This window comes from Pollicipes pollicipes, unplaced genomic scaffold, assembly GCF_011947565.3.
Source record: "Pollicipes pollicipes isolate AB1234 unplaced genomic scaffold, Ppol_2.1 Scaffold_3447;HRSCAF=4054_pilon_pilon_pilon, whole genome shotgun sequence".
Classification (NCBI taxonomy): Eukaryota; Metazoa; Arthropoda; class Thecostraca; order Pollicipedomorpha; family Pollicipedidae; genus Pollicipes; species Pollicipes pollicipes.
The window spans coordinates 10,296,922-10,321,530 of NW_023596297.1; the positions used below are offsets into that span (position 1 = coordinate 10,296,922).

Consider the following 24,609-nt stretch of genomic DNA (forward strand, 5'->3'; position numbering starts at 1 on the left):
TCTCTCTCTCTCTCGCTCTCTATCTCTCTATATCTCTCTCTTCTTCTCTCTCTCTCTCTCTCTCTCTCTCTCTCTCTCTCTCTTTGTTCATGAAAATATGTAGCCAATATTCAACGTGACCAAAATCGTAAGACAATTTTTCGGTCACACAACACAACAAAACGTTTCAAAATAGTTAAAAGTTTCTTAACTAGGTAGATAATAGGTCTTCATTCATGAGTTATGAGCTTCTGGCGACGCATGCATTTCATGAAATTTTATCAGTGAACGGCCCTTGTTCTACGTCGTGAACCTGTTACAATTAATTTTACTGCTGGATGTTACGAAATACCTTTGGTAATTCCTGCCGCCAGTTTCATTGATTACCGGTAGGCTTCAGACATGCTTTACGAAAGCCGTGAGCGATTAGCTATCAGATCAGCAAAAGGCTAGCTTACTAACAGTAGCCACTGACGACAGTACGTCGCTTGAACTGCCGTAGTCTTGTTCCGCTGTATAACCAACACTATTTCATCGCCCTCGCTGCATTTCTGCAGTTGTGTTCGTTTTTGAGAACTGCTCATGTGGTTTCCTTGAGAAAAAATTCTTCACTTGGCTGATGGCGTACGGTTTCGTCGGTCGGTGAGAGCCTGACGACTTCATGTCACTGTAGTGACCTACATTCCAGCTGGCACGCGTTAAGTGACACGTGTCAAACATGATATGGAGATATTTGCGACTGAAATATGTGTACATTTTGGCATGGCTATCCGCTGGGATGTCAGTCACACCTGGAAAGGGCTACGGAAACGAGGTTGATGAGGCGTAGCGTTTGATTTGCCTGACATAATTTTAACTCTTGTATTCACATATTTGTCAATAAGCCGATCATGTAACCATCGCTATTTCAGTTGCCTACAGGCGATAGAATAAGCCACGTTCGATTTTTACCCACGTTTAATATGGCTAGAAGTGGATCCAAAAAACACAACCAGACCACAAAAAGGTTGCAGCACAAATCAAATGTCTCTCTCAGACAGCCTTTTCCTTTAGGCGCTGCAACATTGGCAGCATCATTTCCTGCTGCAAACAATCAACATCTATTCAAGAATTTCGCGTTTAATGCGTCCATGCTCTTTATCCATTCTGACCTGGTGCCTTGGGCGAAGAACAGCGGGTATTGCCGTCCACATTCCTGCAGCATTTCCTGTCATCGTCGCCACAGTCGCTGTCCACGTCACAATTCGGGAAGCCACGCTCCACAGCAGAGGGCGGAGGACACGTGCCTGGCTTCGGTGCTGGAAAATTGCGCCGATCAAGTCACTTCATCCACGCTAACAATGACTTACACACATGCTTTCATTTCTTGAGCAGCGCTGAATTTTATGAGCCCAGATTCCGAACAACAGATATAGTTTCGAAGAAAGGCTTCTTCTCTCATCCTTATTACGCCAGAATCGAAATCAGGATGACCCAAGCCTCCATATGCCGACCGGATGTTTTCCCTATGGATAGTGCCCGTACCGTCCGGCTCCTCGCACGAGGTGACACAGCGTTGAGTGCGGCAACACTTCTGCGTGCCGGGACACTGGGAGTCGTCGTCGTTGCAGGTGTTAATGACCTCATCCGGCGAACAGACCAGCGCTATGAAAGCCCGCCGGCGGCAGACGCCCGGCTTCTCTGCAAACAGAACAGAGCTGTGATTGGTCCGAGACGAAGCTGCGGGACCAATCTGGTACGCTTGCGATCCACTGGTCAGCGGCCAAAGAGCCGCGAAGAAGATGCTTGAATAACTCAAAATGATGATAATTTGGCTTTGTGAAATATGAACCGAAGAAGAAAGAAAAGCCGCGGACAAATGGTCTTCTGCTGCTGCCGGTACCGTGATACGCAAAACGCGAAGGCAGTAAGGATATTTGACATTAGATAGCTGACAGACTGGCATACTGATTGGCTGGTAAAGGGCAGGCCAAGGTGTTGACGGACTGGCCGTCTCGATGACTATGTTACGCAGTCCTTACCAAGGAACTTGTGACCCTGAAAACATGCATGCATCACTGGCACAACAGAAAATGACGGGATGCTTATGGACTGAACGGCTTGCCGAATGATGATTTCAAGTAGCTCGGCGGGAAATCTGAAGAAAAACACCACACCAGTGCTGAAACAGACCACACTCACATGACTGCGGTCTGGCCGGATCCGACTCGGCTAAGTGAAAGTAAGCATAATGTCATCAATTTGTTGCACGCTCAGGGTTTTCCCTATGTTTTCTGGGGCGGCCGCAATGCACCATAGGAGAATGTTGGCATCGGTGCTGTCGGCTCAGTGCACACGCCCGTCTCGCTCCTGACCCAGACCGCACGGAGCGCGGACACCAGCGGCCGATCTGTACTGTGTGACACCTGGAGCCAGAACGGGCGGCGCAGGACGACCGGCGCCGACGTCAGTTTGTTTACATTGGGCATATTTGGTGTGAGCTGGCAAGGCCAGCTTATGTCGGTCCTAGTGTCTGTTTGGTTACTTAAGCCGACTCTGTTCAGACGGTGGGTCATACACTTTTCCGCGTTATTGGCCTCGGACATTTGTTAGGTTTTCATTGACGTCATCCAACTACAGACTGTTGTAATCGAGGAAGCGAAAACTGGCGGTGCTAAATCTGAGCAAATGCACTGTGGGAGTCGGGGATCTGCCATGTGAATGGGGAGAGATGAAAGACTGAAAAAAAGTTTCGGTTTCCAGTGAACAGACACAAGCGGGGGATCAATATGTGATATAAAGGAGACGAGATCCGAGGCAAGAAGGAAAATGCCATCACTGCTCTATAATCACGGGGATTGTTCTTTTTTTTTAAAGCCGAAGCCACATAATGGTGCATGTTTGCGTGCGGCGCATGTTCTGAGTAATACTGTGCCTTCGCGTTTTGATGCGTGCTAAGGTGCGCGCTGTGTCTGTCACGCATTTCTACTATAAATGGGTGGTTAGGTCAATGAGGGGGCGGGGGGTGGAGGCGAGCAGACGGTGCGAGCCACAATAACCCTTGAATCTTGACGCTAGTCCAACGACACTGCATATACAAAATAGGTCTTCTATGTACGCGTAATACCCTCCAGTTCACCGATCCATCAGGCGGCAGCAGCATTTTTGTGATTGCACTAGCATTGAAGATACGTAGATAGAAGGTAAAGCAAGTTTGGGTTTGGATGACGTCGTTTCGCAGCGTTTTCTGCGCTACTCCAGGCAGCTGAACAATGGACGACGTTGGTCAGCCCTCATGTACCTGTGCCCATGCGGTTCATCATGCGCGTGCAATGCGTCGAATCCAAAACGCATGCCAGACGCGTGTGACTTGTCGCACGCGTCTGACATGTGATCTGTCAGTTTTTTTTCTTTGCAAGGGGTAATTTATCAGCTTGTAAAAATGCATCAACGTGCGCCTTTATAGAGCTCCGCAGATACATGCCAAACAAACCTGTAGAATATTGCGTTCCTCAGACACTTAATATGTGAAGCAAACGCCATGTGGCGCGAAGGAGCGGAGACAAACGGATACGACAAGAACGTCTTCGGCATGGTTGGTGGACTGAACTATGTACACCACGTGCATGTGAAAATGTCACAATCATAGGTGCTAAACAAATTAGCGCCACGCTCCAAATGATGGATAAGCTACTCAAGCCGTCTGGTCAAATTCGAAGATATTCAATGTCTATTGGTCCATCTCGTTCGGCGGTGGAAATAAGTGTTTACCTGGTGCTTTCGGCGAGGGCCAGGGACACAGAGCAGAAATCCCGAGCCAGCATTCTGACCTGGTGCCTTGGGCGGAGAGCAGCGCGAATTGCCCTCCACATTCTTGCAGCATTTATTGTCATTGTTGCCACAGTCGCTGTCTACGTCACAGTTCGGGTTTCCCAGCTCCAAGACAGAGGGCAGGGGACACACGCCAGGCTTCGGTCCTGAAACATGTCGCCAATCAAGGCGATTTCACACAAAAGAAGGAAAAAACATACATCTTGTCAAAGAAATATCTTGCAGGGAACTTAAGCCCGCATACTTTTATATTATGATAGGTAGGATGCTCTTAGCTGCTGGCTTCATATTCAACTGCAGTGCAGTGCAACTGGCTTCACACCTTCATCTCGTCTGGCTTCTAACATCGAACACTATTCCGTAATACCTAACAGCTCATTGATGCTGATGGAAAATGTTGGTACAACGCCTGTCCCATTTTGCCCCCAAATTACAAGCTGCCATGAGACGTTTGGCTCGTGATCTTTCATTGATCATGATTTCGAGCTACATTTTTGGGCTTATTCGTGGGATTCCTATGGAGCAAGACAACACTGGCTAAGCGGTTTCCAGCTAAGCTATGCGGTTTCCCCAATGACTGCGCTTACTGTCCGGCTCCTCGCACGAGGTGACACAGCGCTGAGTGCGGCAACACTTCTGCGTGCCGGGACACTGGGAGTCGTCGTCGTTACAGGTGTTAATGACCTCATCCGGCGAACAGACCAGCGCTATGAAAAACCGCCGGCGGCAGACACCAGGTTTCTCTGCAAACAGAACAGAGCTGTGATGGGTCCGAGACAAAGCTGCGGGACCAATCTTGTGCGCTTGCGATACACTGGTCAGCAGCCAAAGAGCCGCAAAGAAGATGCTTGAATAACTCAAAATGATGGGGAATTTGGCTTTGCGAAATATGAATCGGAGAAGAAAGAAAGGCCGCGAATAATTGATCTTCTGCTGCTGCCGGTACCGTGATACGCAAAACGCGAAGGCAGTGAGGATATTCGGCTTTATATGGTACCCTCTGATAGCTGACAGACTGGCATGCTGATCGGCTGGTAAAGGGCAGGCCAAAATGTTAACGGGCTAGCCGTCTCGATGACTGATTGTTTTACGCGGTCCTTGTCAAGGAGTTTGTGACCCTGAAAAAAATATGCATGCATCACTGGCAGAACAGAAAATGACGCGATGCTTATGGACTAAATGGCTTCCCGAATGAGGATTTCCAGTACCTCGGCGGGAAATTTGAAGCAAAGCACTGCACCAGTGCTGAAACAGACAAGACCCACGTGACTGCGGTCTGGCCGGATCCGACTCGGCTGAGTGAAAGTAAACATAATGTCATCAATTTGTCGCACGCTCGGGGTTTTCCCTATGTTTTTCTGGGGCGGCCGCAATGCACCATAGGAGAATGTTGGCATCGGTGCAGTCGGCTCAGCGCACACGCCCGTCTCGCTCCTGATCCAGGCCGCACGGAATACGGACACCAGCGGCCGATCTGTATTGTGTGACACCCGGAGCCAGAACGGGCAGCTGTCGGCTCAGCGCACACAGCCCGTCTCGTTCCTGACCCAGACCGCACGGAGCGCGGACACCAGCGGCCGATCTGTACTGTGTGACACCCTGAGCCAGAACGGGCAGCTGTCGGCTCAGTTCACACGCCCGTTTCGCTCCTGATCCAGATCGCACGGAGCGCGGACACCAGCGGCCAAACTGTACTGTGTGACATCCGGAGCCAGAACGGGCGGCGCAGGACGACCGGCGCCGACGTCAGTTTGTTTACATTGGGCATATTTGGTGTGAGCTGGCAAGGCCAGCTTATGTCGGTCCTAGTGTCTGTTTGGTTACTTAAGCCGACTCTGTTCAGACGGTGAGTCATACACTTTTCCGCGTTATTGGCCTCGGACATTTGTTAGGTTTGCATTGACGTCATCCAACTACAGACTGTTGTAATCGAGGAAGCGAAAACTGGCGGTGCTAAATCTGAGCAAATGCACTGTGGGAGTCGGGGATCTGCCATGTGAATGGGGAGAGATGAAGGACTGAAAAAAGTTTCGGTTACCAGTGAACAGACACAAAGCGGGGGATCAATATGTGATATAAAGGAGACGAGATCCGAGGCAAGAAGGAAAATGCCATCACTGCTCTATAATCACGGGAATTGTTCTTTTTTAAAGCCGAAGCCACATAATGGTGCATGTTTGCGTGCGGCGCATGTTCTGAGTAATAATGTGCCTTCGCGTTTTGATGCGTGCTAAGGTGCGCGCTGTGTCTGTCACGCATTTCCACTATAAATGGGTGGTTAGGTCAATGAGGGGGCGGGGGGTGGAGGCGAGCAGACGGTGCGAGCCACAATAACCTTGAATCTTGACGCTAGTCCAACGACACTGCATATACAAAATAGGTCTTCTATGTACGCGTAATACCCTCCAGTTCACCGATCCATCAGGCGGCAGCAGCATTTTTGTGATTGCACTAGCATTGAAGATACGTAGATAGAATGTAAAGCAAGTTTGGGTTTGGATGACGTCATTTCGCAGCGTTCTCCGCGCTACCCCAGGCAGCTGAACAATGGACGGCGTTGGTCATCCCTCATCTGCCTGTGCCCATGCGGTTCGTCATGCGCGTGCAATGCGTCGAATCCAAAACGCATGCTGTGACTTGTCGCACGCGTCTGATATGCGATCTGTCAGTTTTTTGCTCTGCATGGGATGATTCATAAACTTGTAAAAATGCATCAACGTGCGCCTTTATAGAGCTCCGTGGATACATACCAAAAAAACCTGTAGAATATTGCGTTCCTCAGACATTTAATATGTGAAGCAAACGCCATGTGGCGCGAAGGAGCGGAGACAAACGGATACGACAAGAACGTCTTCGGCATGGTTGGTGGGCCGAGCTATGTACACCACGTGCATGTGAAAATGTCACAGTCATAGGTGCTAAACAAATTAGCACCACACTCCAAATGGTGGATAAGCTACTCAAACCGTCTGGTTAAATTCGAAGATATTCAATGTCTTTTGGTCCATCTCGTTCGGCGGTGGAAATAAGTGTTTACCTGGTGCTTTCGGCGAGGGCCAGGGGCACAGAGCAGAAATCCCGAGCCAGCATTCTGACCTGGTGCCTTGGGCGGAGAGCAGCGCGAATTGCCCTCCACATTCTTGCAGCATTTATTGTCATCGTCGCCACAGTCGCTGTCTACGTCACAGTTCGGGTTTCCCAGCTCCAAGGCAGAGGGCAGGGGACACACGCCAGGCTTCGGTCCTGAAACATGTCGCCAATCAAGGCGATTTCACACAAAAGAAGGAAAAAACATACATCTTGTCAAAGAAATATCTTGCAGGGAACTTAAGCCCGCATACTTTTATATTTTGATAGGTAGGATGCTCTCAGCTGCTGGCTTCATATTCAACTGCAGTGCAGTGCAGTGCAGCTGGCTTCACACCTTCATCTGGTCTGGCTTCTAACATCGAACACTATTCCGCGATACCTAACAGCTCATTGATGCCGATGGAAAATGTTGGTACAACGCCTGTCCCATTTTGCCCCCAAATTACAAGCTGCCATGAGACGTTTGGCTCGTGATCTTTCATTGATCATGATTTCGAGCTACATTTTTGGGCTTAATCGTGGGATTCCTATGGAGCAAGACGACACTGGCTAAGCGGTTTCCAGCTAAGCTAAGCGGTTTCCCCAATGACTGCGCTTACTGTCCGGCTCCTCGCACGAGGTGACACAGCGCTGAGTGCGGCAACACTTCTGCGTGCCGGGACACTGGGAGTCGTCGTCGTTACAGGTGTTGATGATCTCAGCCGGCGAACAGACCAGCGCTATGAAAAACCGCCGGCGGCAGACACCCGGCTTCTCTGCAAACAAACGCCAGAGCTAAAAATGACGCTGAAAACGCAACTGATGCTCGCTAAGATTCAAGGCACCCCGTTGTCCAGGCCGAGGAGAGGCAGCTGCTCAGCAAGCGGCTCGACGAGCAGAGGACGGTCAGCCGGGGTCAATGGCCCACAAAAGCCCAAATGCCGCAAAAAAAACAAAATGGCCAAAATGACTCACATCGGGTAGCAGTGTGCTTGGATTGTTGGCACGGAAAATATGTTTTCTGCACTGAGCACTTCAAGTAAGAAAAAACACAGAGAGAAAGATGACCTTTTTCTTTGACCGTTTAAGTGGGTCAACAAATCATGACACAAAATGGTTTAAATTCACCTTACATTTGCTTGTAAGAGATATCAACAACAATGCCCAGAAACCGCGACGTGACTGCAAGCTATAATCGCACCTGCTTTTTTTGTAGGCACCAGAAGCGTACGCACCTGTGAAATCTAGGGGCACGCGGCTCCGCTGCGTCGTATCTAAAATTCTCCACGGGAGTGATCACCATGACTTGCGACGGGGAGGGAGGGGGAGGGGGGAGGGGCTAGTATTTTACGAGTGAGTCCCAGCTCCATTGACAGCACCTACTGTGCACAGACTAACAGACCCCAAAAACACTGGTGGGAGAATACATAACGTGTCAATGAACCGCCGATGCTGTTTTCCCTGGTGCCTTAAAGGGAGTGCCCAACATTTGTATGGGTTTTTGCACTGAAATAGCCATCTTGAAGATCATTCGGTGCGGTAAACAGCCCTGCCGTTCTTAAGATCTAAACCCCTCCAGGTTTTGAGCCACATGCCCGCAAAGATATGCAACTGTTTCGTGCAGACTACTTCCAGGTCATTCAGGCATCCATGACGTCATGACGACGTCATTCAGATCCTATGATTCCATTAACCATTGGGCGGTCAAGGCCAGGGCAAACAAAATTATCGAGCCGTGGTGTCTGGCGTTCGTTCGTAAGCAAAATTTCCGGACATCACGGCCATCAATTGACATTCAGTCAGTGTTGTGCAAGGTGTGATGACGCGATCAAACGATGACGTACTGAGGACCATATTCACTGAACAGATATATTGTGTTATCTTGCTTTCTTCAATGCCTTCAGATGTGAAACACTCAGTTTAAAACGATTGTTTCCGCCCCGTGCCGCACATATTCACTCGGCTATCCGCTAATATTGTAACCAAATTACGGCTGTCAGGTTCTACAAGTTGATGCTCATGGCAGTGCCTAGCATATTTGGAACCAAAATGCGGAATTACATTCAGTAGTGGCGTGGTGCAAAACTGCACTCGAACCTCACAGTTAAAGGCGGGGGATGGGGCGGGAGTGAGGGTGAGGCTAAAGCCCGTGATCATCTTTGGCTGCGCCACCAATCGAAAAGGCTGTCGCACCTTTGGAGATATTGAGGCATGCATCAGATGTCATGTAAACGCTCACTTGGAACTTTTGTTGTGTTTAAGCGCAAAAGACTGTTTTTAGTTAAATAAAACTCACTCATAAGTAGCCATGGTCCTTAATGCATCATCATTTGATTATGCCATGCATCCTTTTAATAACGTCGGAGTCGCTGCCTGACTTGCCGCACCCTAGTTGCCGCTGTAGCGGACAGCGTGACCTACTTGTATTTATTATACGCGCCATAAGGTGGCTTGTTGATATATGCGCTGAATTCAACGCAGCGGCGTAACGTGCGTGTGTTTTGGCCTTTTCTCATGGTGTCTTGTGTATTTTTCCCGTGATGGCTCTGTTATACCCAAAAGCTGTTTAGGTGTATGTGTTATTTGTGGCGGAACGCGGTTCCCTACCGAGGCATGCAACCAACATCCAATGACTGTTAGCTACCTACTTTCTGTTGATGGGACATTTGAACGCGCATCACTGCAAAAAGAATGCCTAAGTGGCCATTCTCTTCTTGGCCATAAGCAAAACTCAGCTAATAAGGACGGGTTTTCGCGTGACGCCCATATGACGTCATACATGTCTGAGTGACTTGCCCATAGACGGTGCGTAATAGGCTGCACATGTTTACGTGCATCGAGCTTAGGAACAAGAGGATTGGAAACATGAAAAGGACGTGTCCATGAACTGCACGAAATGGGGAATAAAATGGCTACCTGAGGACAAAACCTCATTCAAATGTGCAACGAAAACTCTAACCTATGTGCGACGGAACGTTGATAATGAAAAGTTCCGGGTAGACAAGTAAAACCGAATAAAAAAGGCATGTTTTGCAAGCCGTGCAAGGAATTTGCACTCGCACGCGGCAAGCTAATCTAGTTTTCCATATCTTTTTAGCTGTTCTTTCTCTCTCACTGCGAATTCCCTCGTACGCGCCTGGTTAGCATGCATGCTTGTCTACGCCCATTCTGACCTGGCGAAGAGCAGCGTGTATTGCCGTCCACATTCTTGCAGCATTTCCTGTCATCGTTGCCACAGTCGCTGTCCACGTCACAGTTCGGGTTTCCCGGCTCCACGGCAAAGGGCGGGGGGCACACGCCAGGCTTCGGTCCTGAGGCCAGGCAGCTTGCATCAGCCTTACAGGGAATGACTTTGTTTATTTATTCTTAAAACCCTTAGAGCATAGTCTTCAAGTGATTGCAGAACTGGGATCAGTGCCCACTCTAAGCGATATAGCCTCAGAACCTGAAAGCGTCGTAAAGTCCCAAGGATACACACGCACACACACACACACACACACACACACACACACACACACCACACACACACACACACACACACACACACACACACACACACACACACACACACACACACACACACACACACACACACCACACACACACACACACCACCACACACACACACACACACACACACACACACACACCACACACACACACACACACACACACACACAACACACACACACACACACACACACACACACACACACACACACACACACACACAACACACACACACACACACACACACACACACACACACACACACACACACACACCACACCACACACACACACACACACACACACACACACCACACACACACACACACACACACACACACACACACACACACACACACACACACCACACACACACACACACACACACACACACACACCACACACACACACACACACACACACACACACACACACACACACACACACACACACACACACACACACACACACACACACACACACACACACACACCACACACACACACACACACACACACACACACACACACACACACACACACACACACACACACACACACACACACACACACACACACACACACACACACACACACACACACACACACACACACACACACACACCACACACACACACACACACACACACACACACACACACACACACACACACACACACACACACACACACACACACACACACACATACACACACACACACACACATCAATCTAAGCGGTGCTGGTTGCGTGAGCTCTGACCCCACCATCCGATCGTAAAATTTCGATAAACGGCAGACTTTCGCGTCTTGAGCTTAACGTGCTGCCGTTCTCGACATAGTCCGTCCTGTTCCCGAACGTCACCTGACCTGTAGCGCGACCGCTGCCGCCGGCTGCAGGCCATCGCAGCTTAGGCCAAATTGCTGGCGCCTAAAGCGACTCGGGCTCACCATGCCAAGGGTGGGCGAATCAAAAGGCAGCCGCTCTGGCCAGCAAACTACCAGGAGCCTGTGTTCAACAGCTGTACAAGGCACATAGCAGGAAATGTAGCCTTGCGTTCAAGGCTGCTACTGAACAGGTTATCTTCCGCTTGAAACTTCCACTTGCACGACTACGTGTAAAGAAGACAGTGCTGCAAGCCCCAGCGTTGTAGTTTTTTCCTAGAATTTCCTCCACGCTGACGCACGTACCGTCCGGCTCCTCGCACGAGGTGACACAGCGTTGAGTTCGGCAGCACTTCTGCGTGCCGGGACACTGGGAGTCGTCGTCGTTGCAGGTGTTGATGATCTCATCCGGCGAACAGACCAGCGCTATGAAAAACCGCCGGCGGCAGACGCCCGGCTTCTCTGCGAACGGACGGCGCGAATTTAAATGGCCATTGAAGCACACGTATGGGGCAAAACCCAACGTACCAGCCCGATGCTATTAATCCCTGAGGAGATAAGGATAAAAAGTGTCTTACTGGTAGAGAGAAGTCATGACCTCTTCCGCCAACAAAATAGCCAGCCTTCAACATACAAGGAGGTGCTGGCTGGACGAAGAAATCAAATGTGATTTATTAAGAAACAATTGGAATATATCGTCCAAATGCTCGACTTTTCCAGCGGTGCTCGTAATCACGTCTCAACAGGTCACCGGTGGCTTAAGCCTCTCCTCGTTGACACCAATCGTACCACATGAGAATCAGGCTAATGCGAGGTAGCAATGCCACCGCTCGGCTGGGTACCAAAAGAACGGTTCATTTTCGGGAATTATGTGTATCGTAAACAAATTACAGCAAAAAATGGCAGGTACGCTATCGATCGCCAAGTCGATTAAGACTTGAAGACTTAAGACTCAAGACATAAGACCAAAAGAACGGTTCACTTTCGAGAATTATGTGTATCGTAAACAAATTACAGCAAAAAGTGGCAGGTACGTTATCGATCGCCAGGTCGATTAAGAGGCCAGTGCAAACTATTTACATGCACCTTATACAGGGTTTTCAGAGTCATTGCCGCATATAACCTCATATCATGTTGTTCTCAGCATGGCTAAAATTCGATAAATTGTCACGGACGGCATAAAATGCTAGAGGCGAGTCCGAACAAGTGAAACTGGTTACAATATGATATTTCGAAGTGGAACTAGCAATCTGCCTCGCGTGGCATGACACGTGAGAGGCGGCAATAGATGTTAGCGCCGCGACTTGTTATAAAGCAGACGACGTCAAAATTAAGGTAATTGAACCAGACTCCTTCACTAACCGGTGTGAATCGCTGTTTTCTCAATGTGTTGAAAATGTGCCTTTATGATGAAAATGTAACTGGCGGAGGTCAAGTGATGCAACATTCGTGTCTGACCTACCAACAGCATTGCCTAAAAAACGGCTGGCCGTGAACCAACTCAGTGGAGGGGCTGGCTATATCAACCCAAGTTTTAATCCGCGAAACCAATTAATTTGCAATGATTTACTGCTCAGCTTATTGCCGCTGATATTTTTCAAAGCATGCAAACGTTTTAAGTGAATAATCGTCACAATTAGCAATGTTGCACGCTGGTGGCGCTTGCATTGCCCGACCTTTTTCCGCGTAACCCCGCTTCGTGCGCAAACAACGGAGTGGGTCCAGTGTGCACACGAAAACGCGTGACCGCCTACAAACATCGACTCAAACTTTTTTCACTTGTCAATGCTTTCCTCCATCAGGATGTGTTAGTCATGTGCCGCTGTGACGCCATGTCGCCGAGGTCTGAACCCACTTTCGACTTGCATGCGCTCGGGTTCCCACCCACGCGTGGTTCCCACCCGCGGTCAATTCGACACCCCAATGGTTTTTTCAAAATAATTTTCGAGCGGTGCGGCGTAACCGTGCAACACAATGAATACCTGTAAGAAATCGAAAAGCGAATCTTTTTGAGCTAAATCATCATATGTACCCTGTAAGGTCGCTGATTTATGGCAGGTCAAAGACAGGTCGTGGCTGTCAACGAAGGCAATTTCTAGGGGACTATTAGTATATGACAAGAGAGTGTTAGACAAAGCCATTCATCTCCAGGGTAGTTTCTTAAGAAACAAACATTTTATTCAGAATGATGACAATTCCATCAACTTAGAGTAAAGCATGAAGGTCAGGCAGGGGTCACAACCAACCTCTTTTCTAGAGGAAAGTAAAATCTGTGATAACGGGAACTGCAACAGACATCTGCCATAGATTTCTGAATTATCAGAATAAGTCATGACCTTAAATGACCTTTTGACATTGAAAATGACAGCTTTTTGTTTGTAGGAACGTACCGCCTGGTGTAATCCTCAGCACTTATTTAGATAAAGAAACCAAAACACTTCCGTAGGTTTTGGGTCATCTTGACCTTCTGAAAGTCAAAAAGGTCACTGAACTAAGTCAACACTAGTAAACTTTTACTTAGGACAGATATTTAGGTTTAAGACGGTTGGAAGAGAACGTCTGGAGGCACTTTGAACACCAATCGTAAGTTTAACTATGTTCGACCTCACTTGAGACGAAGTTCATGACCTATAAACCTTAATGTTGACCCGAGTGAGTTCACACTCAGATCAATCCACCCTGTCAATCTGGTGCCTATAGCTTTCTTAGTTTTTTTTTAGACCTCAGGCGGAGAAATCGACTGCCCCCACCCGAGCGAAGGGTATTCAATCGGCCACCGGTGCGCGGACTTGACTTCTTCGCGATTTGAAAATGTACTTTTTCCATCTGAATGAAATGGGGAGACACGACAGTCGTAACCCTGTAATACCACCACGATGTTAAAAAAGCACTTTGGATGTCCAAACAGCTTACTTGCAAATGCCAAACGATTCATAAGGCGCATCATTTGAAAGCATCCAGCCTCCTGCTGCCAAAACCACCTGAATCTGCGGTCTGTGAATGCAAATATATAGGCTTTTAAAAAAGCGGAGCATCCGGACGGGGCCTATCAATAATGGAATCGGCTTCGTTTTCGCGAGCACGTCTATGTCTGCCTTGCGCCCATTCTGACCTGGCGCTTTGGGCGAAGAGCAGCGGGTATTGCCGTCCACATTCCTGCAGCATTTCCTGTCATCGTCGCCACAGTCGCTGTCTACGTCACAGTTCGGGTAGCCCGGTTCCACAGCAGAGGGCAGGGGACATGTCCCGGGCTTCGGTCCTGGAAATGGTCAGGCCGCCTCCATCACGCCAAAGAAAACGCTCAACACGAACGTGACAACTAGATCAGCCACATATCGATGATGTCTTGCTCGATAAGCAACTGCCGTTTACAAAAGGTAAGCGGATAAAATGTTACAAACATACATGGTGCTTGATTTGAAATGTCGACTTTAAGAGGGCTACAAATGCGTAGAAATTACCACTTATTAACTTCTTTATATGTTACAGATCCTTGAACATTTGAACATTTTTACATTTATAGTCAGTACATCTACCTAGTAAGACATTTCCACGATAGCCGCTAAACACGGACGAGCTTCCACAAATTCCAGAATGACCAACACCTGATAAGGCTGCCAGTGCCTTGCAAAGGGCGTGTATGGCCGCTGAGCGCGGGGCGGAGGCCTGCTTCTCTGGTTCTCAGACCGCAATGATTGCGACACAAACATCAATCAAAGTGTCCGGCAATTTTCGACAGTACTTGCCATATAGTGCATGCTTGGCCTATTTGTAGCATACCCACTTGCGCTTTTTAAATTGAAATTTCAGGCACGACATCCTCTTCGTGACCCATCTCCAGGGACGCACGCGTGCATGGAAGCCCCTCTCATTAAATTTATGACATGTATTGCTATGATCGTGACTGCTAAATGCTGACATGTAAGCAAACTCCCAGAAGGTGTAAATCAAGTGGATCGAAAAGATCACAGGAGAAATTGCGCCGCGCGCCTAACTCGGTTTTCAGTAATTTTTTATCTGCACCCCTCCCCCTGCTGATAGATCTTTCGTGTGTCCCTGACCATTCAAGCAGTTCCCCAATGACAGCGCACATACCGTCGGGTTCCTCGCACGAGGTGACACAGGCTTCAGTACGGCAGCACTTCTGCGTGCCTGGACACTGGAAGTCGTTGTTGCAGGTGTTGATGGTCTCGGCCGGCAAACAGGCCAGCGCTATGAAAACCCGCCGGCGGCAGACGCCCGGCTTCTCTGCAAACAGAGCGACATGACACAAAGGGGCCAAACATGTCCAGGCCCATACCTCCCCAATTCTGTGATTCTGAATTTGGCAAGATGCATCTGGCTGATAACCGTAATGACATGTGGACTTTCCGACGCATCAATCAGACACGCTGGTGTGGTTACCAAAGGTGTCTGGCTCCATTAGCCCATGACCTGGCGTCATTTGCATGACGAAACCGGAAAACTATCACTTCTGTTGTCACTGACCCCACTCCTGCACCACATCTCAAAACGACGTGTTTACAAAATCGATATTCACCTGAAATGCCTCTTAAAATATTTTTTTGCGTGAACCTCTAAACCCATGCTCGACAGTTGCGACCGCACGCTCTCCGATAACGAGGTATTTTGTTTGAGCTTGGGAGCTTGTCAGCACAGAGATCAGACAGCATCGAAGGACGGGAGGAGACAGTCCTGACCAATCGAGTGAACCTGGTGTGTTGTATGAGCAAGCAGACGCCAGTCCGATAACATTTTGCCATGGTTTGTGCATGCGGTTACTGACACATGGCATTCCCTCAAACCTTTGCGCCTTACGCGAAAAAGTAAGAGCGTTCTACCGAGGAATAACGGTTTCCTTAGCGGAGGTGCTCGAGGAAAAGTGGCGACATCCTGGAAATTTTTGTTGACGCCTGGAAGGATGCACATCAACATGAAACGGCTCGAACCTAGCTTGTATGATACTCGGATTACTCATCCAGTCGGATGACAAACCAGGTAACAATGACCCACCTGCTGACAATTTTTTGCGGGAGGGAATTGACAACGGTGGCAGAACCTGAATTTATAAGCAGAGGTTTTGAAAGGTCGTGGCCCCGCGTGGACACGCTTATAGCTTTAAGATGTTGAGCGTTGCCAACATAACCAGCGTTCAGCGTTTCGATATTTGACCACTTAAATGCCGGAATTTTTCATGCTTTTGCACCCGGCTTGAGGTTCACTGCCTGTTGCCCGTCCCCTGCTCAAAATCGGCCAATCAGCATCGAACTGGGCAACAGTCAACCCAGCACCCAAGCAGCTGAGCCTTCACAAATGACCCGGGCAGGTCAGATATATGGGTCCAAGGGCATGGGGCAATGGATTAGCACCAAATAATTGCGTGCTGAGGCCGCAGGAGAGCGAAGATTCTGGAAGCAGGAATTTCCATTTCATCACGCAGCATCCAACTAGATGCATGTTGGAACACTGCCAATTCTTCTTCTTTTACGTCACGCTACCAGTCTCTTCCGGTTAATTGGATCAAGATTATTTTCGGCATGAGAACTCCCGACTCACAACGCTGACCTGGAGATTCAATACTTTGATATGACGCCAAAGAATTCCGGCGTTAAATCAATATCGGTGATACCAGGCCGGTGTCTAAGTTGACAACATCGGGGCTTGAAGCGACGCCGGCGCCAGAAAACCTGTGTGTGCTCAAGACACACTGAAAAGTAGTGCCAACACTAGTGCCAGCCGAACCCTGGCGACTCTATGCCAGCAGTCTTTTACAGACCGGTATCATGGTTCCTGGAGAGCCCTTGCGCTTAAGCGCGAGCGCCCATGGTAATTCCAGTTGTGACATCACAAACACGTACCGTTCTAAACAGTGGCGTAGCTCGGATTTCGCCCAGTATGGTCCCAAATCGAGTCACCGGGGGCCTTAACAGCAAGGGGGTCCTCTTTGACGCTACAGGAGCCGTGCTATTTTTAAATTGCGTGATCTTTTTAGGCTCAGGATCCTTCAATGTCTCTGGGCGCCGCTTCATGTCCTTGAAGCACTTCAGGCGTTTTAAACTACCGAAAAGTAATGGGTTCAAACCACCTGTGGGGGCGGGGCCATGGCCCCAAGAGCTCCCCTACGCGACTGGTTCTAACTGTGTTTGACTCGTTAGCGCTCGGGAGTGCCTATTCATGATGCCTTTCCATAAGCGCCCTATTGCCCCCTTTCGAGACATAAGGCATTTATACAGTACTCCGCAAGTACGGGCAGCCTTCCAGATCCGTGCTTCTTGTCCGAGGAAATACGCATGGGGCTGAAAGAAGCTGCGACAAATCATATACCACGTTTTTCGCCAGCAGACGTCGGCTGTACATGGGCGCACTTGTCAGCGGGGGTCTGGAGCTACTGGTGCCATGGTGCCTGCCGTAATGGGGGAAGGTGGTTAGCTGATCCCTCACCATAAGGCGCCGGGTGGACACCGCAGACGGCCAGCAGAAGCAGCAGCAGAACAGACTTCATCGCGTCAGGCATGGAGACTGCCGCCCCGCTCCAACGCGCGACCTCCCGCTCGGCGAGACTCGCAAACACTAGCACCCGCTCGAGGCTCTTCATAACCTTGGAACGCCGCAAGGCTGCCAGAGTCGCATGGCTGGGTCTGTCCCTATATCTGACGAGATATTCGCCAGTTCTGGAGGGCCTTTACGCACCGATTTCACCAGTTCGTCTTCAGATCAGAAGTTGTTGGCATTCCACGAGATTGAAGGCGCTCCCTACCTCCAGCGCGTATGGGGCAGCTTTTTAAGGTGCGCAGCTTTTCAGACTGATGACAAATTTCAAGATGTTTTCATGCGTAAACCTGATGGGACTAGACAAATGTCTTCACAAAAAGAATGTTAGGTAATAGGGTTCATAAAAACCTGAGCGTACTTCCTGAGCCATTACGGGCACATCGGTGGAAAACAACAGAATGGACAGGCTTTTGAGAAAGCGGGCTCAATTGTTTGATAAAAACGGTAATGAAATAAGATAATAAAGTTAAATTAAAACGGTAAATCGATGTTGGAAAGAAATAAAACTACATCCCTCCCTTGCAATTTCACTTTCCTAGCATTGGCATTTATTTCAAAAACACTCAGCAAAATTGGCGTCTCACCACATTGGAAGTTAAAACGCCCTCATGACACAGGTAAGATGCCCTGAGCAAGGATACCTACAGGGTACGAAGTATGTTAAGCTGCTAGTTACCTGATTTTATTCAAAATATGCCGCGCGAGTGCTTTTCTCCCCTTTGTGCTAGAATCTTTTCACTACTATCCCTTTCGAACTGTCTTGAAAAATGTGCAAGTTGTAGCCACGACAAAACAGCATTCGAGCACTTTTTAGAAGTTAAGTCAGTCCGGTATCGTTTACCGGTAGTGACTCCTAGTCACCTTTTAAGCGAGAATCATGCCTGTGGCAGGTCAAATGAGATCGCACGGGTTAAGTGATCACTTTTTAAACTTAAGCGGACATCTCCACACTAAGCACGCTGGGAAGAAAATGCAGACGCCGTTAAGCAGCCCGTCAAAACTTAAATGGATGGGTCAAGCTGATGCATTTTGAATGCTCTCAAAGTTAGTCATATGTAGCGGTGGACCATATGTAGCAATATATCATGCCCCAGGAAGTGTAACGTAGGGAACCGGTCACGGCTCAGGGGCGATGCGTTAGCCCGCGGACGTGGTGGGATGGAAAGCGGTGGTGCCGGCGAGTCGCACGCCGATCGTGTTGCGGGTGGGCTTGGGAGGAGTATAAGAGGTGCTGCTCGGGGCGCGTAGAGAGTCCCCCTGTCGGCGTTGTGTGCGGCAGTTTCTGTTGTGTGTGGTGGTCCAGGCGAAATGAGATCTACGAATACATCATATCTAAATTCATATCTAATAAAAGTTATTTATTTCGATCAACGAATATCTTGGACTTTCGTCGTGCCAACAAAATTAACGGCATGCCCAACTTGCATGTTTCTGATGCCAACACCGTAGCTTTCTACCTAGTCCACAACAAAACATTATTCGAATTGTAATGAATATATTTGGGCATAGGTAGGTAAACCTCCGTGCCAAAGACCTGGACTCGGCACAGGTCACAGGCGTAGTTTCCTGTACTACCATCAACGTCAGTGCAGGGAACACATGCCCAGCCGCGGCATATCAACCGATGTACCCATTCCCCGCAGGACCTTTCAAAATGCATGCTGCGGATGTTGCAGATGGCCTTGTCAGGCTTCGCGCCCGTTATGACTGTCCTTTCTTCACTGTCTTGTATGCTGCTATCTTCCTTTGGACCACTTTGGACTCTACTTTCGGTTTCGAAAGCTCTCTCTCTCTCTCTCGCCTCTCTTCTAACAGTCGCTTTGAAGGGGCAGATGGACGTTATCACTGTGGAATGCTCCGCCCAATGCCATCTCTTCCTTTGCTCACCCCGGGGAGGTGTGCAGAGCGAGACCAAAGCATCACCTGGATGCATTGTTGTGTTCAGATTTTCTGGGGAGTTAAGTTCGCCAGCGCCTCCATATTCATCTTCATGTTATCTGTGGCTAGTGCCGTCGCCGCGACCAGCGGGTGGCGCACTTACGCAGAAAACTGCGAAATCCTCATCAATGAATGGCCTGTCACAAGGCCAGATTCATGACGCTTTGAAGCCGTTGATCGCCCTCTCCATGGTGGCTGCTTTGATGTGAGGAGTCCCTAAGATCTGGACCGCCTCATACTTGAGTGCGCATCCAGCTGTCCATGGAGTTGTTTTACAGACTCTTGAGTTAAAATATGCTGCATCACGCCACATCACGTGGATGCATCCGGTGAGTGCATTGTGGTGGTAGCGTGATGATGATAACACCGTGTTCTCGAACCATGTCCATAACTTCTATGGACTTATGACTGCGGTGACCATCCAATATCACCAGGTGCCTATCTTCTAAGGAGGTCTTTACCAGAACCGCCTCATCTGAGGTCGGTTGAAGCCCACAGCACAGGCAGCACCCCCAACCTCTGGACTCCTTAAAGATAGATGTGGATGGCGAAGCAGAAATCCATGGAATCAGTCTTCGCCCGCTTTCTTGCTACCGAGTTTCCAGGCCAGGTTTTTCAGCGAACGCACATGCCAGACGACGCAAGGCGAGAGATGTCAGGCCAAAGAGGAGCTTCTTGATCAGCTGAATCTTGCTGGCATTCAAATGGTTTTGTAACATCAGTGAACCATCCCAGGTTTCTTGAGGCCGAAACCTTGGCATTCCGATGGCATCGCAGCACCTGAGGTCTTGTCACCCTGAGTCTGTCTGTTGGTCACCCTGAGGATTTTTCTTGCAGTCTTGTATGTCCTTGAAGCCTGGTGAGATGTTCCGTGGTGCAAGGCCTGGAGTGCTAGTTCAAGACCTTGCTGGCCGTAAGCGCCCCTATCAGTTGTCCTGGCTCTCGTTCGCCCGACATCGTACCACACGCTGACAAACCGACACAAATGAGTCAGAATTGGTTAATCATGGAATAGATATAGAAGCGATGCGATCAGGACTAGGACGACCGCACCACTCCCCTCCCCCAAAGATACCTAAAGAGGAGGTCGAACCACAGACATCCATATCCCTGGGTGTCCAATAATTGCCTTTATGGCCTTCAGGTGGGAAAAGCTGCCATGACAATAAAAGTCGATGTGCACATCGACCGAACGGAAATGCATGTTGTGTGGAGGGGTAAGATGCCCCGGGTTGGGTAAGACGTCCCGGGGCATCTTACCGAACTTTGTAGGGGGCGTCTTATACACACACGTACAAAACTAAACACACAGAGTTCCCTAAAATTCTACAATGATAGCGGGGGGGGGGGGGGGGTTAGTCCGGCCAAAAACAAGGTAAGTATTACTATTTTAGGAAAAATAGTAAGCGTTGTACATACATGAATTTAACCAATTATTCACATCTTCACTGATGCGTTTTTCATAAACGCCCAAAAATCAAAGCATAGTACCAGCTGTTACGGCGCGACACCGCGGACACCAATTTTTGCTCCAATAATAAATCCGGCATCGTCCATGACTCAAGCGCATAAAAACCCATCTCAGTACATAGATCGACAGCCTGAGGGGAGGGGAGGTCTTACCTACCGGGGCCTCTTTCCCCACTCTCCCCCACGATGTATGCACTTTGTTATCCGTATCTGAGCGTATGTATGTACGCGTTGAGCGTTTAAGTTGGCAGCAATCGCATGTGTTCAGTCGTAGGTGTTAGGTGCAATGCTATTGAGTGCCTGATACGGATCTGATACCACCGTAGACTTCTGCCGCAGACGACCCTGCCCTTCCAGCGGGGGCCACAGCATCGGCCCCACTACAAACGGTGCGACCGACAGAAGCGCGACGGCATGAGCTCTACGCCACATTACTTCTACTGCAAAAGCTTCTACAGTCTTCATTTATACGCATCATTATTTTAACTATAAACAATTCTGCAATGTACATTTATATGTAACATTTCTTCTATTGAAAGCATTCATGCACGACATTTGCGCTTCACAGCAAAAAATACGCTTCAAACATTTACATCCGACATTAAAGCTACTGCAAAAACTTCAGCCGTCTTTTGTTTGTATGCGATATTGATTCCATTGTCGGCATTTATTTGAGACCCTTGTGCCAAACGATAAAACTCATGCCCCAAAACCTATATGCGCCATTACATATGCTGCAAAAGCTTCGATAGCTTTTAACTGTCTTCGACTGCTAATTATTATATGTGATGTTGTGCTACACGGTAAAATGCATGCTTCAAAATCTTATATTCGTTATTGTCTCTGCTGCAAAAAATTATGCGGTCTTTAGTCGTGCGCAATATTGTATCGGCTGCCAGTATTTCTATACGGCATCACTTGTACATGTAAAACTTATGCTTCAACAGTTTGCTTGCTAGGACACCAGTATATAGGTGGTGCATCATCAAAATCCTGGAGGCAGCCTGCAAATGAAGACAATTGGAAGGACAAATCAGCCTAGAGGTGGCCACCCCACTGGTGTTGTAGCATCGCATGTTGGAACTTACTGCTACTAGAGTGATTCCTATGATCTACGTTCATGACTTCTACAAAATTTACTGGTCCGCGATACTTATGTTGCTCCGAAATGAAAGCTTTGTTTCCCCTTCACGAAGTGATTTTGGCACCCTGAATGGGCACCAAATACCCATGGCGAGGGCGTGGCCCCATGGCCCCCTCTGGATCCCCGCCAGGACGACCAAGACGATGATGAAGATGAACGGGCACGGAGATGTGAGGTTCCAAGGACCGTCGGCGGGAAATCGAACCCAGATATGGCACCTGGACAAAACGTCGTTACTAACTGGGCTAATACACCCATTTGTGGTCGTTGTTGCAAGGCTCAGCCAACCCCGAAGGGCATGTCGTGATCTATGGTAACAAGTTGATGTGGCGCGGCGAATCTATCCGCCGCGGGATATATCTTTTCCTTCGCCATGCGTGAGCACGCCCTTTTTACCACGCGTGGCCCGAGTGCTCACTCCGGACGGGTGCGCCAGAACAGTCCATGATGGGCGGACCTTCATGTGCGCCGACCCCGTCGAAGAGAGGCATCTTTTCCACGGACAGTTGATTCGGATTCGGGCTCGGACTGGATCGCCCCGGCGCGCACCGACGGCAGGGCGCTCGGCGCTCGCACATCTACAGCGTATGAGCCCGACGGATGAATCGCTGACCCTCCGGCGGGCCACCGAGACCCCTGGCCCGCTTATTCTCGTTGTGTAATAATGCGCAGAATTTAAAAGAAGTTGAAGAAAACAATGCTTGAAAGGATTTTTTAGATGTCGTACTCGCTCATTATTTCTGATTCGCTACATGCCGTGAGGTCTTCTCGCAACTTGCATCTTATTGTCAAATAAGCCCACCATATATATGAGCGTGTTTCTCAGGTAGGGCACATCAGTCTTTTGTGTTCGGATGAGGCAGGACCGTCATTGTAGTCGGGTCCATGTTTCTAGAACACATACTTACCTTGCACAATGTGCTGGGAGTGACCGACAAATCTTTCATGGGCTTAATAGAATGATTTCATCATGACGGCCTTCAATGCGTCACAGATGCTGTACTCAATGACTCCTCGCAGGCAGGGAAGGAGAAAGACCTATGCCGCACGTAGGCAATGACTCCTCGTGGGCAGCCGAGGAGGAAGTCCTATTCTATACGTAGGAAGTTGCAGCCGTGATTGAAGGCCCCGCGCCCTGCAGAAGTTAGGTAGTTGGCTCTTGATCAATCTTTCCGCGACTCACAGACGTGGAAGAACGCATTTTACACGTCGGTGGCTGCTAGTGAGGTAATCAGTAGCACGAATAAGGGTACCGCTGATGGATTCACGACCTACAAGATTATCGGATCCGCTTCTCAGCTGTCTTCCAGCAACTCTCAGAAGGTGGATGCCTGAAACCTGTTGGGCTGCCGGTGGTGACCGCGTCAAATTCCGCGAACGTGTCGAACAGACAGTTTCGCGGAATGTGGCGAGTCTTGATTGATTGATTCTTCCATTGGTCGATGACCTTGCCGTCACAGATGAGGACTTGCTGCAATGACCACGTGTCTGTGTCTGACCTTGGCACCAGCTGTCATCGTGCTGTCTATCGTATTTTGGAATGAAGTAAAGCAAGCAAACAAACCAGCAGTGAATTCGGTCACTGAGGACATCGTCGTTAAAACTTTTCTAAGCTACTCCAGAAAGCAAGGTTCACAGAGCCGATGAGTGGTTCCAGCTGTAGCGTGTCTTAAGCGGACTTGAGATGCCGGCTGACGAGGGTTTACGGCATCGTCAAGCAGCGATGGAGAATGGAGGTTAAGGGGTGACGCAAAACATCAAAATAACGAGCCCGAAAAGACCTTGGTATACCTGTCGGAGATGTTCGGCATAACATCAAGGTCGCGGCTATTGGTCTGTAGATAGGGACCCAAACTATTGTCAAAAGTTGTTCACAGAGCATCTGGCTGCCGACTGGTCACACACTCTCTGTTGACCGGTTGGATGCTACGTGCCCGGGTGGGATGGGGATGAGGCAGGACGGTGGGCGTGGGCGGGAGGGGGAGGGTGGTGGTAGTGAGACTTGGGGCGGAAAAAAGGACGCGAAGAAAAAGTATGCATAGCAATTGTGTGCAGGATAAAGTACTTGTGTCGTATGTTCGTCAGAACAAAGTACGTAGGGTATAAACGGCAATAATGAAAGTACGTATGGATAAAGATTGTGTGGTGAAATGCTTACCAACAGAAAGTTCGCAACGAAAATAGTTAACCTTCGCGCAAATGTTGGCATGAAAAAATGTCGTAAGCGATTGTTTGAAGCCAAGCTGTTCTGACGC

At 49.0% G+C, this 24,609-nt stretch overlaps 1 protein-coding gene across 1 annotated transcript; it reads right to left on the minus strand.

The window, feature by feature from the left end:
* Positions 1-1,138: 1,138 nt before the first annotated feature.
* LOC119091252 (keratin-associated protein 10-7) lies at positions 1,139-17,809 on the minus strand (the record flags this gene model as incomplete). Its single annotated transcript, XM_037213920.1, is given in 11 exon segments — positions 1,139-1,277; positions 1,504-1,659; positions 3,789-3,935; positions 4,377-4,532; positions 6,886-7,032; positions 7,479-7,634; positions 10,032-10,169; positions 11,557-11,712; positions 14,363-14,509; positions 15,346-15,498; positions 17,692-17,809. Coding segments are annotated over 11 exon segments (1,568 nt in total), but the record flags the coding sequence as incomplete, so codon positions are not given.
* Between the last annotated feature and the right edge of the window lie 6,800 nt (positions 17,810-24,609).